This window comes from Onychostoma macrolepis, chromosome 05 (assembly GCF_012432095.1).
Source record: "Onychostoma macrolepis isolate SWU-2019 chromosome 05, ASM1243209v1, whole genome shotgun sequence".
Classification (NCBI taxonomy): domain Eukaryota; kingdom Metazoa; phylum Chordata; class Actinopteri; order Cypriniformes; family Cyprinidae; genus Onychostoma; species Onychostoma macrolepis.
Genome location: NC_081159.1, coordinates 29,252,112 through 29,268,360, shown reverse-complemented (window position 1 = coordinate 29,268,360; position 16,249 = coordinate 29,252,112). Strand labels below are relative to the sequence as shown.

The following is a 16,249-nucleotide window of genomic DNA, read 5'->3' as shown; positions in this document are numbered from 1 at the left end:
TTGGAGCGCTGAATACTGCACGCTCGCGCAGCGTTGTCAAGGTAACATTTTGTCCGTCATTCCCTTGACCAAGCGAGTTCCAAACGCTTATATGAGACAGTAATGCCCTACACCCTTCAAAGAACACACTTCAAGGGCTCTGCCCTTCGAAGGGAGTAGGGCATAGGGATGCTCACTTCTGTTTGGAATTCGCCCTATAAAAATGAATGCTGTCAACCGATTAATCGCATCCACAATAAAAGTGATATATGTGTATATGTACTGTGTATATTTATTATGTATATATAAATACACACACATACAGTATATATTTTGAAAATATTTACGTTTATACATTTATATATTCATATTCTTATATTTTATATTATATATAAATATATTTAATATATAAACATAACATATTATTCTTAAATATATGCATGCATGTGTTTGTATTTATATATACATAATAAATATACACAGTACACACACATATTATGTAAACAAAAACTTTTATTTTGGATTCGATTAATCGTTTGACAGCACTAATAAAAATAGTTTTTATTATTAAAAAGCTAAACAACAACAAAAGCAATATCATCAGATACATTTTATATATTACCTACCTTATATAAATACCTGCGCATTAGGCCTACCTGTAGCTATAATTATTATTTATTATTATTATTAATATTATTGTTGTTGTTGTTGTTGTCGTTACTACTACTACTACTACTTTTTTTATTTTATTTTTTAATGCTTTATTTATTCAATGCCACAAAACCTCTACTTTTATTATTATTACTACGAACAACGTCAGCGTGTCGTCATCATCGCGCGACAGGCGTTTGAAGACGAGCGCAATAATTTGTTGGCATAATATCTAAAGAGGGTCTTTTAAATGGCTTTGATCATATGATTTTGGACTAAACAGTCACGGAGTAAAATGAAAATTCACGTATGGTAACAGCACAGAACATTGTTGTATCCCAGGATATATGTCTATTGTTTACAGCCTGAGAGAGGAATGAACGAGGCGCAGTCAATGCCGCAGGGACTTTCAGCAGCCTGGGACACAGTGACATCTGCACTGGTGAGTGTTAGATATACTACAGTCTAACTAGGCGGTAAAAACGAATGGTGAAATCGCTTCTGATCCAAATTTAAGCTAAATTCATCTTCTGATGGTAGCTACATTAACAAACAAATGCCTTGGTACTTGGACATGGTTATAGCATTGATGAAGTACCTCTGAGTGCCAAAAGCTGAAACCCAACGGTAACTTTCTAGGTGTGTCCTGTGCTACCAAATGCTTCGACTGATGAGGTTCTCTCTCAAGCCTTGGCCCTGCTGGGTGTACATGGACTGGGGCAGTATGTGGAAGGCTGGCTGCTGGAGACTCTGCAGGTGCGTTTGACTACTTCTGTTGCTCCAGAGTTCTGGACGGGGCTCAAGCAGCCAGAGGGGGAGTCACAGGAGAGGGACAGGGCAAAAGCTTTACTAGAAGCCTTCCGAAACCTTCTCCAAGAGCTCCAACCTTTCCTCGGTATGTCACACCCTACTCAGTGGCAACTGTTTTATTAAAATGTTTATTAACATATTAACAGTCTATGTGTATTTGAAAAACAGATGTTAGACAGGTATAGTGTTTTATTATTGTTGCAGTTGTGTCATAGCAGACTTCATTTTATTAGAAAAACTATACAAACTATACAAACTACACTAAACTACATAAAGTGTACTTTGTGTTGCTGGTTGAAACACAAAAATCAAGATGTCTCTTTCTCTCTCTCTCTCTCTCTCTCTCTCTATAGTAATAAGTATTATTGATGTAAGCTGGAAGCGTTAATATAGGTAAATTAGCCACAATTCAGTTTAGGTTTAAAGAATTGTACATTTTTCAATAAAAATATTAGTTATTGAGGGAAAAATAAATATTTCAGTGTACATATCCTGATTCGTTGTTTTTTTTTTTTTTTTATTAAGATAGCTTGTTTTAATATATTAATGCATAATAATATCAATGCGCATTAATAATATTCATCATGTAATAATAAGTCATCCTGTTGACTCCTTAGAAGTTTGCAGAGCCCTCTAGTTGGCCCTGCAGGTCTTAAAATTGTCTCAAAATGTTTTAATACACTCCTCCACAAATTAAGGCTTTAAAAGGTCTTAAATTAGAGCTGAAAGTCTTAAATTCATAAAGTCGTGGCATTAGATGGTTCATGCGCCACAAAAAAAGAGAATATTTCCTCTTGTTTTCCAGGACAAATATCCAAACATCCTTATATATTTACTTGAGTTGCAAAATAAAGATATGAAAGCTGAGAAACAGAACAATATTAAGTGAGTTTATGCTTAAAACTAGAACAAATAAGTATCTGTCAGTGGGGTATGAAAACTTCAAATTATAAACTTGATCAATTGAAAACAAGTAAATGTATCTTGATTTATAAATCTTTAGACATTTCAACTAGAAAACGACAAAAATACTGAATGAAAACATCACTTTTTTGCATTGTGATCAGAGGGTACAGTAAAGGTTATTTCCATATTGTTGTATTCGTGAGCAGAGCTATTCAAGTTTTAAGCTATTGTTTTTGTAAAATGAATTTAAAAAAATGGAGTTCTGTGGTAAGTGGTATTTTCAAACTTTTACGGGTTGTTAAAATAACTCATTGTTTTTTTTCTAGACATTGAGATTTTTTCCCTTGAATTTTCAGTTTCCATAATGTGAAATCCAAAAAGTTCTGGGCCCGTATTCACAAAACATCTTAAGGCTAAAAGTAGCTCATAATTTGCCGATTTGTATCCAGTTCATCACTGGACCCTTACTGGACCCCCTGCAGTTTGCTTACCGAGCAAACAGGTCTGTGCATGATGCAGTCAACATGGGACTGCAATTCATCCTGCAGCATCTGGACAAATCAGGGACTTATGTGAGGATCCTGTTTGTGGACTTTAGTTCGGCCTTCAGCACCATCATCCCAACACAATCATCCAGACCAAACTAACCCGGCTCTCTGTCCCTAGCTCTATCTGTCAGTGGATCACCAGCTTTCTGACAGATAGGCAGCAGCTAGTGAGACTGGGGAGATTCATGTCAAACAGCCACTCCACCAACACTGGTGCCCCTCAGGAATGTGTTCTCTCCCCACTGCTCTTCTCCCTGTACACCAACGACTGCACCTCCAAAGACCCCTCTGTCAAGCTCCTGAAGTTCGCAGACGACACTACAGTTATCGGCCTCATCCAGGACGGCGACGAGTCTGCTTACAGACAGGAGGTTGAGCAGCTGGCTGGCTGTCTGGTGCAGTCTTAACAACCTGGAGCTGAACACGCTCAAAACAGTGGAGATGATCATGGACTTCAGGAGAAACCCCCCTGCACTCTCCCCACTCACCATCACAGTCAAGTCAAGTCAAGTCACCTTTATTTATATAGCGCTTTTAACAATACAGATTGTGTCAAAGCACTTAACAGTATCAAATTGGAGGATAGAGTGTCAGTAATGTATAATGATAAGATTAAACACTCAATTTTCAGTTAAAGGCATTTCAATATTGAATTCAGAGATGTCATTGTCTAGCTCAGTTTAGTTTAAATAGTATCTGTGCAATCACATCGGCGATAATCGCTAGAAATTAAGTCATCATAGACAGCACTGTGGCTGCAGTGGAGACATTCAAGTTCCTGGGATCCATCATCTCTCAGGACCTGAAGTGGGACACACACATCTCACACTCACAGGCCCAACAAAGGTTGTACTTCCTTCGCCAGCTGAGGAAGTTTAACCTGCCACAGGAGCTGCTAAAACAGTTCTACTCAGCCGTCATCGAGCCGTTCTGTGCATATCAATAACTGTCTGGTTTGGTTCAGCTACAAAATCAGACATCAGAAGACTACAGAGAACGGTTTGGACTGCTGAAAGGATTATTGGTGCTTCCCTGCCCTCCCTCCAAGAACTGTATACATCCAGAGTGAGGAAAAGGGCTCAGAAAATCACTCTGGATCCCTCACGTCCAAGTCATCCCCTTTTTGAACTTTTGCCATCTGGCCGGCGCTACAGAGCCCCAAATACCAGGACAGCCAGGCATAAGAACAGTTTCTTCCCCCAGGCAATCTACATTATGAACAGTTAAATGTTCCCCACATTATGCAATAAAAATGTGCAATAACCTTATATTTATTTGTTACCACCTCCATCCTAGCACATCCCTGCATCTTATTCTATTCCGTTCTATCATCTATAGCATAATTGTACAATTTATTTACTTTTCAATTTTTGTCTATTTATATTTACATGTGTGTATTTTTTATTCTCATCTTATTTTTATTGTCTGTGTGTTGTTGTCTCTGTGTACTGGAAGCTTATGTCACTAAAACAAATTCCTTGTATGCGCAAGCATACTTGGCAATAAAGCTCTTTCTGATTCTGATTCTGATTTAGGAGAAAATCTTAAAAATAATGGGTGTGTCAATCCTAAATTTAGGACTCCTAAATGTTTGCTCTAAGAGTATTTCACAAAAAGTTTTAGCGCTAAAACTAGCTCCTAAATCTGTGAAACCTTATGAGTAGTGAAGAGGACTCCTAAGTCACTAAGACCAAATCACAATCTATCCTCCCTGCTGTACAATACAAACCATCACAGAAATTCTAATGGTTTCCACTACAAATATCATTACAAACATTTACATTTATGCATTTAGCAGACACTTTTATCCAAAGCGACTTACATTGCATTCAAGTTACAGTTTTTACATTTTATCAGCTCTTGCTTTCCCTGGCAATCGAACCCATGATCTTGGCGTTGCTAGCGCCATGCTCTACTATTTGAGCTACAGGAAAGCAAACATTACAAACCATCAACTTTTAACCATTAAAACCATTAAAAAATGGTTTCCTGTAGTGTGTTTTGGGACATATACCATTAAGATTTAGTGGTTTTAACAAGACAACAATAGAAGGTGAATAATTACCAGTAGAGACCCACAGACACCACTACAGTTACCATTAAAACCATTACAAAATCTGTGATGGTTTCTATTGTTTTTTTAGTAAAATAGCTGTTGCTGGCAATGTGCCTCGGAACGTAAACATTTTAGAAACTAATTGTTTATGAAAAGCACACATGTAAGAGGCTGACAATTAGCTGAACATGTACTTGTTTAATTAGTGACACTTGGCATTTTAAAATCTTTATTTGAATGTGCATAATTTTTATTTTTAAACCTTTATCTGAACATGACAACATAATATTGCGCTCTGCAATATTTCTATGAATAAATCTCTGACAGAGACTATCAGCCAATCACTGTGTGCCTAGTTAGTAAGCATGCTGACATCATCCATAGCTACGAGGTCATCCCCGCCCTTACTCTTAGTTTAAGACTTCTCTCTATTCCTTAGTAAATGTTTGACTCTCAGCAGCTTTGTGAATAGGTTTTAAGAGAAAACTCTTAGCTAAAAACTTTTACTGCTTTTTAGTAGAACTCTTAGGTGTAAGATAAAATGTTTTGTGTATACGGGCCCTGATGTCTTAATGTATTATTTATAATTTTAATTTGAATGATTTTTAGGGGGAATTGTGACCTGATTTTTCTTTGTGAGATTCATCCTGTCCAGTGTTTCTGTGTTAATCTTATTTTCCCTCTTTTATTTTTCAAGATGGTCTTGAGAGACTGGGCTCATGGCAGGACGAGAGCCGTGGGGGTCTGTCTGGTCCAGGGGCCCGTGGTCTGACAGAGAGAGCTTTCTCTGTCATTCGTGCCATTCTTCTGTTCTCCCCTCCACCTGTGCTGCAAGAGCGTGTGTTGGAGTTTTACAGCCGCACATTCTCTGTGCACATGAGTCAGGCAGGGGAAGCTGTGGAGGCTGAGGAGGGCACAGCGGAACATGATGAAGGCGGTTTGTGCCCAGGCTGTGCCGTCCTCCCTCACCTGTGTTGGTGTCAGGTAGCTCTAGAGCAGCTTCAAGAGCTCAGCCACATACTGTGAGTTGAAGAGAAGTACCATTCTGATAATACTACAGATGCTGCCCTTTCCTTTGTTGTTTAGTCATTACTTACATAATGTTGCTGTGGTGTAAGAGCGCTGTTTGTCTGTATAAGTTAAATTGTGGCAATGTTTGGAATGGAAAACTAGCATGCAACATATTATACAGTACATACTGTTTACTACTAACAAGCTTTCCAAAACAGATTGCATGCAGTATGATAATAATAGCATGCAGTTTTCCAAGTAGTATTTTATATAGTATGTTATATTTTACACATTAAAAGAGATTGGAGAAGCAATGTGCAAAATGTTTTAGTTTCACATCTTAATCAGTATCACAACAGACAATAGCACTATGGATTTTACTTATAGATTTACAATATTTTATCTAATGAAATGGACTCAAAAAGTTAACTTCAAAATTCTTATATACTCAGTAGCATAAAACATGAATGTGTGTGCTAACATTCATAGACATCCACATCTATTACTGCAAAACAGTAACAATTGGAAGAATATCAAATACATTGTGTTTTTATTTTTTTGTAAAATGAGTGATATTCTCAATAATGTCAGCTTGCACGTTATTAAAACAACAATTACTACTTTTAATCCAGTTTTTCTTTTCTTTTTTTTTTCTTTTCTTGTAAAAATGTTATGATGTGTTATGATAGTCTGATCAAATGAGTCAAGAGATGTTGATGATAATGGCTGATATTAGTTCTGGCTCATTCATCACACTAGTTACAGAAGGTCAAGTTGAGCTGTTTGCGTTTTTTCTTTATTCCACTCATTGTGTGATATATACTTCAAAAATAGCACAAGCAGTGTTGTTGCCTTTCATATATCCCAGTGTAAGTTTGTTGGAGAGGTGGATTGCTAGTATGTACAATGTCTTCATAAATGTCTTGTCTTTGCTAATTTCAGCTCCACACTACAGCTGTTGGAGCGTGTGAGCTCAGAGGCCGTGACCAGCATCCTGCACCAGCTGATAGAGCAGAGGATGGAGCAGCGCTGCAGGGGAGAATACGAGAGCTCTTTTCTCACAGACTTCAATGATGTACACACCTTTCATCCAGCTAAAGAGAAGACGTTTCATTTTATATGATCTCGAATGTTGATGCTTAGAATTAAGCACAAGGATTTAAATTTTTGTAAAAATTCCATTAAGAGTCCGAAATGTATAACTTGATCCATGTAGATTTGAAATGAGGTTGATTTGTCAACACAAAACCTCGGCCAACTTGACTAGAAGTGTGTGCAAATTCTGATGTGTGGCAGGTTTAAATAATGATAATTTATATCATTACATTAACTCAGGGGTAGGCAATGTCAGTCCTGGAGTGCCGATGTCTTGCAGAGATTAGCTCCAACCCTGAAATAAAACCTCACCTGCCTGTAGCCCTAGTAATCCTGAAGGCCTTGATTAGCTTGCTCAGGTGTGTTTGATTAGGGTTGGAGCTAAACTCTACAGTACAGCGGCACTCCAGGACCGACGTTGCGTACCCCTGCATTAACTTTTGATCTTTTGAAAAGTTATACATGTGTAAAAACACTACAGGTTTTTTATTAGGGGTTTGGGGATGTTCAGCAGATCCCGAACCCAAAGTATGAGCAGCAGTCGTATGCAATAGACCCCACAAATATGGGGTAGGGGTTGTCTAGATGTAAGAAGATAATAACATTTCATTTCTTTATTCCACTACACAAATTAGTGAGAAATTTTCTATTTAAAATGGTTGATTGGCTAAGAAACAGTCAGTCGTATGAATCATAGCTGCACTTAATTTTAAACTATGTTCATATATAGTGTACTTAACCAAAAAAGGAATGAATAATACAAGGTAACTAGTTTAAATTGAGTTTAGGATCAGGGTTATTACATAGTTATTATCTAGTCATTGTAATAACTTTTGTAAGTACATAATATGTGCCTGTCAAAATCGTATCATAGATTGATTAAATGTTCATAGTAATTTGTTTTCATTTGTGAGCATAAGCACGATTTTAATCAAATTAGCTCAAGCATATGGTGGATTTGCTTTTTGTTTTTACAATTTAATATTCAAGCTTAAAGTGTCTGTTTAAAATAATGTTAATTAAGAAACTGTGTTTAGTCTTATTGATGAACGCTCATCTAAATAACACTAATAAATCACTGTTTCCAGTGGTTGGGGCAGGTTTTGGGATGGCTGAGCAGGGTGTTTGCCAGTAAGGTGGAAGAGGTAGGCAGTGATGGCACAAGGGGTCAGCCAGCCAATGCTCTCCTCCAGCGCTGGCACTGTCACATGCACCAGTTCTTCTGCCGTATCTATGTAAACATGAGGATCGAGGAGCTCTTCAGCATCATACGAGGTGAGAACAAAACTCCATTTATGTGGCATACTACATGTAATCTCATCTTGGTTGTTTCACGGGAAATTGCTTATTTCTGCTTAATTGGTGCAGATTTTCCAGAGTCTATTCCTGCCATTGAGGATCTTAAGTTCTGTCTGGAACGGACCAATCAGAGACAGCAGCTTCTTGCCTCCCTCAAATCAGCCTTTGAAACACGACTGCTGCATCCAGGTCAGTGATTCAAGACATTGCTAAATACTCTTGTGTGAAAATATTTTGACTTTCATGTTTTCTTTTCCCACTTCAGGAGTCCACACATCTGACATTATCACTGTTTACATCTCTGCCATCAAAGCTCTAAGAGAGCTCGACCCTTCTATGGTGATCTTGCAAGTGGCCTGCCAACCCATTCGCAGATATCTCAGGTCACTGGGGTTGCATGTCTCAAGATAGTTGTGCTTGATTGTAAACCAGTTCCATTAATGAAGTATTTAATCCTTTGTTGTAATGTTTGAAATTGCAGAACGCGTGAGGACACTGTGCGTCAAATAGTGGGCAGTCTGACGGGTGACGCAGAAGGTTGTACTGATCTAGCCAATGAACTCTCTCGAGCTGACCCTGTTACCTTGGAGACACAGGATAGTGAAGATGAGGGGAGTGATCCAGAGGACTGGACTCCAGATCCTACTGATGCTCTCACAGGTTAGTGTTAACTGGCAGCTGTTTTTTTTTTATTTTGTTTATTTATTTATTTTTGAGGAATTTGTGACACATTTATTCAGGATTCTTTGCTGAATAAAAGTATTTATAAAAAATATAATTAATATTAAAGTAAATCAATTCTAAAAAGTTAATAATGCTAGATGCAGTTTCGCATCCAGCCATTCGCATGTGTGTAGCATACAGCAATACAGAATACATACAAGTCAATGTAGTCTGCAGTGACAGAAATTTGGGTCCTAACAGGTAATCAACATTTCAGGTCTCTCTCACTGTCTTTATCTCTGTAGATAAAACTGGCTCTAAACGGCGCTCTTCTGACATCATCAGTCTGCTGGTCAGCATTTATGGAAGTAAAGAGATCTTCATTAATGAGTACAAGACTGTACTGGCTGACCGACTTCTGCATCAACTCAACTACAACACAGCCAGGTAACCCACCTTGCAAACATGAACATATACACTTTTCCCTCTATAATCCTTCACTTAATGCTCTTAAATCATCTTATTAACTTTGGTTTGGTTTAAAGCAGTCATGTCATATCCTCTCAAATCATTTTTACTGCTGTGTGTGAACACCCTTTGTTATGACTGAAATAATATAAATGCTTGCTCATTGACTGCTGGTTTGTTGTTGCAGTCCAAAGTAGTTTGCACTGCTCCGTCCTTCAGTAACAGCCTCTTTACTTTACATTGATTGTGATCAAATTTTATTGAGAATTCACAACATTACAAACAGTCTACAAATAGGAAAAATACAATAAATAAATAGTATGAATACAAATAAATAAATAAATTGGATGTTTTCATATATATATATATATATATATATATATATATATAAAATAATATTTTGAAATAATTTAGTAAAGACCAGTCTTTTTTCTTCAGTTTTTAAACGTTTTTTACACTGCTTTTTTTTTACATTTAGTCATTTACATTTACATTTAGTCATTTTGCAGACGCTTTTATCCAAAGCGACTTACAATTTGGGGAACACATGAAGCGATTCATCTTGAAGAGGCAATTCGACAAAGGAAGTGCTTGTAACACCAAGTCTCAGGCATTGTTTAAATAAGTACAAGCTAGCAAGGGAAGGAATAAGTAAGGAGAAAGTTTTTTTTTTTTTTTTTTTTTATGTGTAGGTTGAAGTCAAGTAGTGTCGAAAGAGATGAGTTTTCAGCTGTTGCTTGAAGATTGACAGGGATCCAGCACTCGAATATGGGTGGGAAGATCATTCCACCAGCCAGGAATGGTGAACGAGAATGTTCTGGAGAGTGATTTTGAGCCTCTTTGTGATGGTACCACGAGGCGTCGCTCACTAGCAGATCTCAGATTTCTGGAGGGATGTAGATTCTTAATAGTGAGTGCATGTAGGCGGGTGCTGAGCCTGTGGTTGTTCTATGAGCAAGCATCAGTGTCTTGAACTTGATGCGAGCTGCGATTGGTAGCCAATGCAATGAGATAAAGAGAGGTGTAACATGGGCTCTTTTGGGTTCCTTGAAGACCAGTCGTGCCGCCGCATATTTTTTAAATATTAAGAAATATTTGGAAATTTAATTGATGATTTCATATTATAATGATCTATAACAAAAGATCAAAGACATTTTAAAGCAAAAGAGAATGAGAAGTGCTAGTTTTTACAAGCCGTATTCAGGTAATGTTGGGATGTTTTTTAAATTTAAATAAATTTTACTTTCAAATCACATGAGCCAATATTTTATTCACAATAGAACATAGAGAACATATCAAATGTTTAAACTGAGAAATTTTACAATTTTATCAAATTTTCAAATTTGATGCCTGCTACAGGTCTCAAAATAGTTGGGACGGGGGCATGTTTACCATGGTGTAGCATCCCCTCTTCTTTCCAAAACAGTTTGAAGACGTCTGGGCATCAAAGTTATGAGTTTCTGGAGTTTTGATGTTGGAATTTGGTCCCATTCTTGCCTGATATAGGTTTCCAGCTGCTGAAGAGTTTGTGGTCGTCTTTTGACATATTTTTCGTTTAATGATGCACCAAATGTTCTCTATTGGTGAAAGATCTTGACTGCAGGCAGGCCAATTCACCCAGACTCTTCTACTACGAAGCCATGCTGTTGTAATAGCTGCAGTATGTGGTTTTGCATTGTTCAGCTGAAATACACAAGGCCTTCTCTGAAATAGACGTCGTCAGCTGACCAGCATGAATCTTTTCAAAATTTCTTGCTTTTTCAGCCCTTTGTTGCCTCCGTGCCAACTTTTTTGAGACCTGTAGCAGGCATCAAATTTGAAATGAGCTCATTTTGTGCATAATATTTTTAAATTCTCCGTTTAAACATTTATGTTATCTATGTTCTATTGTGAATAAAATATTGGCTTGTGATTTGGAACTCTTTTAGTTTTAATTTTATTCAAATTTAAAAAACATCCCAACATTTCCGGAATTTGGGTTGTAATATGTACAGTACTTGTGTAATTTAATTCCCTTTGTATTTGTTTTTATAGAGAGATTCGCAACGTAGAGCTGCTAAAACTGAGGTTTGGCGAGTCCCACATGCATTACTGTGAGGTGATGTTAAAGGTATGTTTTGTGCTTTTCTCAGCTCTAGTCCACATATTTACTTCTCTTAGTTATCCGTCATCCTGTTATCATGATATGTGACCTCAAATGGATTTACTTCCATTACGTGAGCTATTTATACTATTGAACGTGTCTTTCTCTGCAGGATGTAGCAGACTCTAGGCGGATCAACGCTAATATTCGTGAGGAAGAGAGTCGTCTTCCTGTAGAGGAGCAGTCTACATTACCGCTGTCTTCCATGATCATCTCATCTGAGTTCTGGCCCCAGCTGAAGGAGGAGAAGATGGAGTTGCCTGCGGTCGTCTCTAAAGCCATGGAGGACTACACACACCGCTTTGAAAAACTCAAGGTACTCCCAGTCCATTGGTTGAGCATCAAGTGTTCACCCAATGCAGTGACAAGTGTTTGTTTAGATTCTTCAGTTCTTCATGATTTCCAAATCATGCCATTGATGATTTTTCTTTATTCTAATGTTCTGTTGAAAATGCTGGTCACACTTTATTTTAAAGTCCAATTCTCACTATTAACAAACCATTAACTACGACTTTTGCCTCAATATAGTCCTAATTTGCTTCTTGGTAGTTGTTAAGTTTAGGTATTGGGTAGGATTAGGGATGTAGAATATGGTCATGCAGAATATGCACTTTATAAGTACTAATAAACAGCCAATATGTTAATAATTGGCATGCTAATGTGCAACTAGTGAGTACTGGTCCCCATTCTAAAGTATTACCAAAATGCTTAAAGTCATATCTTTATTATTTTTTTTATTTTTTTGCAGGCCATGAGGACTCTGAGGTGGAAGCCTCACCTGGGTTCTGTTACGCTGGATGTGGAGCTGGAGGACAGAACCATCGCAAACCTCACAGTGACTCCCATCCATGCTGCCATCATTTTACACTTCCAGGACAAAGGTGTGAAGAATTAATTCACCAAAATATTTTTTTCACCCTTAGGTTGTTCCAAATCTGTATAACCTTCTGTGGAATGCATAGAAAGTTATTTACCTAAATGCCTGCTATTTTCCACATAGAGTGAAAATCAACTCCAAAAATGACAAAAAAGTACAATAAATGTTGTGCAAAATATTCTGAGCTTTGTATTATCATACAGTAGTTTTGTATGAAGAGCAAACTGAAAGTCATTATTCACTGAAATCTTTTGAAAACCTGACAGAATTTTCATTTTGGGTGAACAACAATACAGTCAATACACTCTGACTTGTGATGCCTTTATGAGACTTTGCTAGGATTTTAATACTTTATGCAACTTGGAACTATTTGGGAGACATCAGTGGGAATGGGATCAGACACAGACTGGACTCAAACCAAAATAGGCCAACCCCTGGTTCCCTCAACAGAAAGCCTAATAGTGTTTTTCCATTGGAGAAATAGCTCTGTGACCAACAAAAGTTGATGATGATTCTCCATATTTCAAAAACATTTGCCCTGAAAGCTTGAGGTAAAATAGTTTACAAAACCATGATTATAAACACAAAAAGAGTGTGAAAGCAGACAACTGGGTAGACAATTTTTTCTTGTTTGGCATGATAATGTTTAATGTCCCTGACAGCCTCTAGCGTTCCATTTAGTTGCACTTGTTAATAACATTATCACTGATGTATTTTATGTAGTAGAATAAAACGTGAAAATATTTTGATATTGTGTTAACCGCACACCTTATTTCCCTGTACTGGTTTCCAGGTTTTGACCTATAAAAATATGCCTGCAGCAGTCATATGCATTATGAGCATGTGCACTACCTAGTGTGTGAATGCATGCCACAGTCTTGATTATTTGTTGGCCTGAAGTCCCATTACTATTTGTTTTCCTTTATTAGGTACATGGACATTGGAAGAGCTGAGTAGTGTCCTAGGCGTGCCGCAAGAGATGGTGCGCAGGAAGTTGGCGCTGTGGCAGCAGCAGGGCGTGCTGCGGGAGGAAGCCGGAGGTCGATATACTGTGCAGGAGACAAGCTCCTGCAGAGAGAGATCAGACAGAAGTGTCATGCTCATAGACAGTGATGAGGAGGGAGACTCTAACACCGCAACACAGTCTGAGCAGAGAGAAGAGAAACTACAGGTGATTTATACACTTACAACTCTTGTCATAACGCAATAATGTTACACTGCTCAGGACCTTTATTTGCCATGTAATGCTAAACTGTTTTCCCTTATTTCTCAGCTGTTCTGGGCCTACATTCAGGCCATGCTGACTAACCTGGAGAGCATGACTTTGGAGAGGATCCACTCCATGCTGCGAATGTTTGTGGCCGCCGGATCTGGGGTCACTGAGATGGATGTGAATGAGCTGCAGGCTTTCCTGCAGAAGAAAGTCAGGGCCCACCAGCTTATTGTGTCCACTGGTGTATACAGGCTGCCCAAGACCACTCAGTAGTCAGAAACCAATGAGTGGAGGTCAGAAAAACATCTCATAACTTGTGTCCCAAAACACAAAATTATCCTGGTTGGTTCATTGTGCAAAATAATAAAATGACAAATTTTGTAATCACATCTTGCAGTCTTTTTTGTATGCAAAATATAGTGATGTGGAAATGTTTTTGCCACCATCCAGATTCTTTTTTCTTTTTGTGTGTATTTCATAAGAAATAGTTTTAGATTTTCAGATGAAATGCAAAATAAAACAAAGCAAGAGTAAACGGCTTTTATTAATTAATTTTTACTGAGAAAAAAAAAAGTCATCCAACACTTATCACCCATGTGAAAAACTATTTGCCCCCTTAAGCTTAAAATATGGTAGTGTCTCCTGTAGCAGCAATAACTGAAGATAAGTCTTTCATAGTGTTGTGTTGGAATTTGGGCCAATTCTTCTTTGCATAACTGCTATAGTTCAGAAACATTGGAGGGTTTTCAAGTCAAGTCACCTTTATTTATATAGTGCTTTTAACAATACAGATTGTGTCAAAGCACTTAACAGTATCAAATGGGAGGATAGAGTGTCAGTAATGTATAATGATAAGATAAGATAGGAACTTAAGGTCCTGCCACAGTGTTTCAATTAGGTTCAAGTCATGACTTTGACTAGGCTACTCCAAAACTTTTGCTTTTTTGGAGCCATTCATAAGACTTACTCCTCTGTTTTGGATTATTGTCCTGCTGCTTAATCCAGGTGCGCTTGAGAACCCTTCCCAGAATGTATTACAATCAGCTTCTTCCTCATCATTTCTGAAATTTCTTTCACCTTTGGCATAGTGTGTTACTAGGTAAGACATTTAAACCAACTTCATGTTGTTGAAAAAGTTCTATTAAATGCTGATTTAATTAAACAAGGTTGTCAGTAATCAGATCTGATTGTGTCTAGTCTATCTGAACAGAATGGAATTTGTAAGTACAGGGGCAAATACATTTTCACACAGGCTTAGCTGGCTTCAATAATTAATATGATCATATAAAACAGTATTTTGTGTTTGCTTAGGTTGCTTTTGTTTTATGTTAGATTTAGCTCTCATTTCTGAAACAATTTAGTATGTGATATACACAAAAACAGAAGAAATCAGAATAAGGGCGAATGCATTTTCCCAACACTATATGTCTACATAATTTCTGATAAAAACATAATTTGAATTAAAGGTTAAATTTGATATGTACTCTTTGTGTGTGTGTGTGTGTGTGTGTGTGTGTGTGTGTGTGTGTGTAATGCAATTCAAAAGATTGGGATCTGTAAGAATTTTAATGTTTTTATTAAGTCATTAAGTCTCTTGTTCTTATCAAGGCAGCCAAAATTCAATAATATTGTAATATTGTGCAATTTAAAATTATTATTATTATTTTTTTTCCTGTGATGCAATTTTCATCAGCTATTATTATTCTAAATCATTCTAATATGTTATTTTATTATCAGTGTTGAAAACAGTTGTATTGATTAATATTTTTTGGAACCTGTGACACATTTTTCTCACTATTCTTTGATGAATAAAAAGGTAAAAAGAACAGCATTTATTCATATATTTTCTTTTTTTAAATTTTTAAAATTTATTTAAGAAATTACTACTTTTATGCAGCAAGGATGTGTTAAATTTATAGTTATAGTAAATACTTCTATTTTGAATATATGCTGTTCCTATATTTCTTAATTTGGTTTGTTCCTCTTTTGCTTTAATGACAGCAGCATTTGAGTAGCATAGCATGAATGTTTGGTATTGGATTGGGCCACCACCTGATGTTCAGTGTAAATCCAGCTGAGAACAACTGCTTTAAATGAACCCTGAGGTCTCTGTGAAAAAAGGCGGATATCTTTTCTGCACTCTGTGCTCCAGAAGTTGCCCTAAAGGTTCAAATATTTTAATCTGGCGATTCTTGGGGCAGCAGTGGATGATCAGCATGTGAACCGTAGGCCTCTTCTGACTTTCTCCTAATGTATGAAACTGGATGAGAGCTGACTCATCAGACCACACTGCTTTTTCCACTGCTTAATGTCCAAGATTGTGCTCTTGACACCAGGTTATGCATCTGGGTTGGCCTTGGATGAAAGTGGATTCATGGCAAACATGCTGCAGTTTTCATCTCTTTGGAGATCAGTGGAGTTTTTGTTGATTCTGGATCACAGAGGTGCTGTTTTAATTCTCTAAAAGACATGAAAATGATGTGAAGTGTCTAATCCCTCCATGAATGTTGACTTCGGACTAGTGATCTAA

At 37.3% G+C, this 16,249-nt stretch overlaps 1 protein-coding gene across 1 annotated transcript; it reads left to right on the top strand.

Annotated features, from left to right (window-relative positions):
* Positions 1 to 801: 801 nt before the first annotated feature.
* On the top strand, positions 802 to 15,481 carry anapc2 (anaphase promoting complex subunit 2). Its single transcript, XM_058777530.1, has 14 exons — positions 802 to 1,072; positions 1,270 to 1,525; positions 5,648 to 5,972; positions 6,904 to 7,036; positions 8,145 to 8,331; positions 8,425 to 8,544; positions 8,621 to 8,738; positions 8,837 to 9,015; positions 9,324 to 9,465; positions 11,521 to 11,596; positions 11,742 to 11,945; positions 12,378 to 12,510; positions 13,436 to 13,677; positions 13,780 to 15,481. Exons 1-14 carry the CDS (start codon positions 1,007 to 1,009, stop codon positions 13,990 to 13,992), a joined length of 2,394 nt encoding a protein of 797 aa, XP_058633513.1. The 5' UTR covers positions 802 to 1,006; the 3' UTR covers positions 13,993 to 15,481.
* The last annotated feature ends 768 nt before the right edge of the window (positions 15,482 to 16,249 follow it).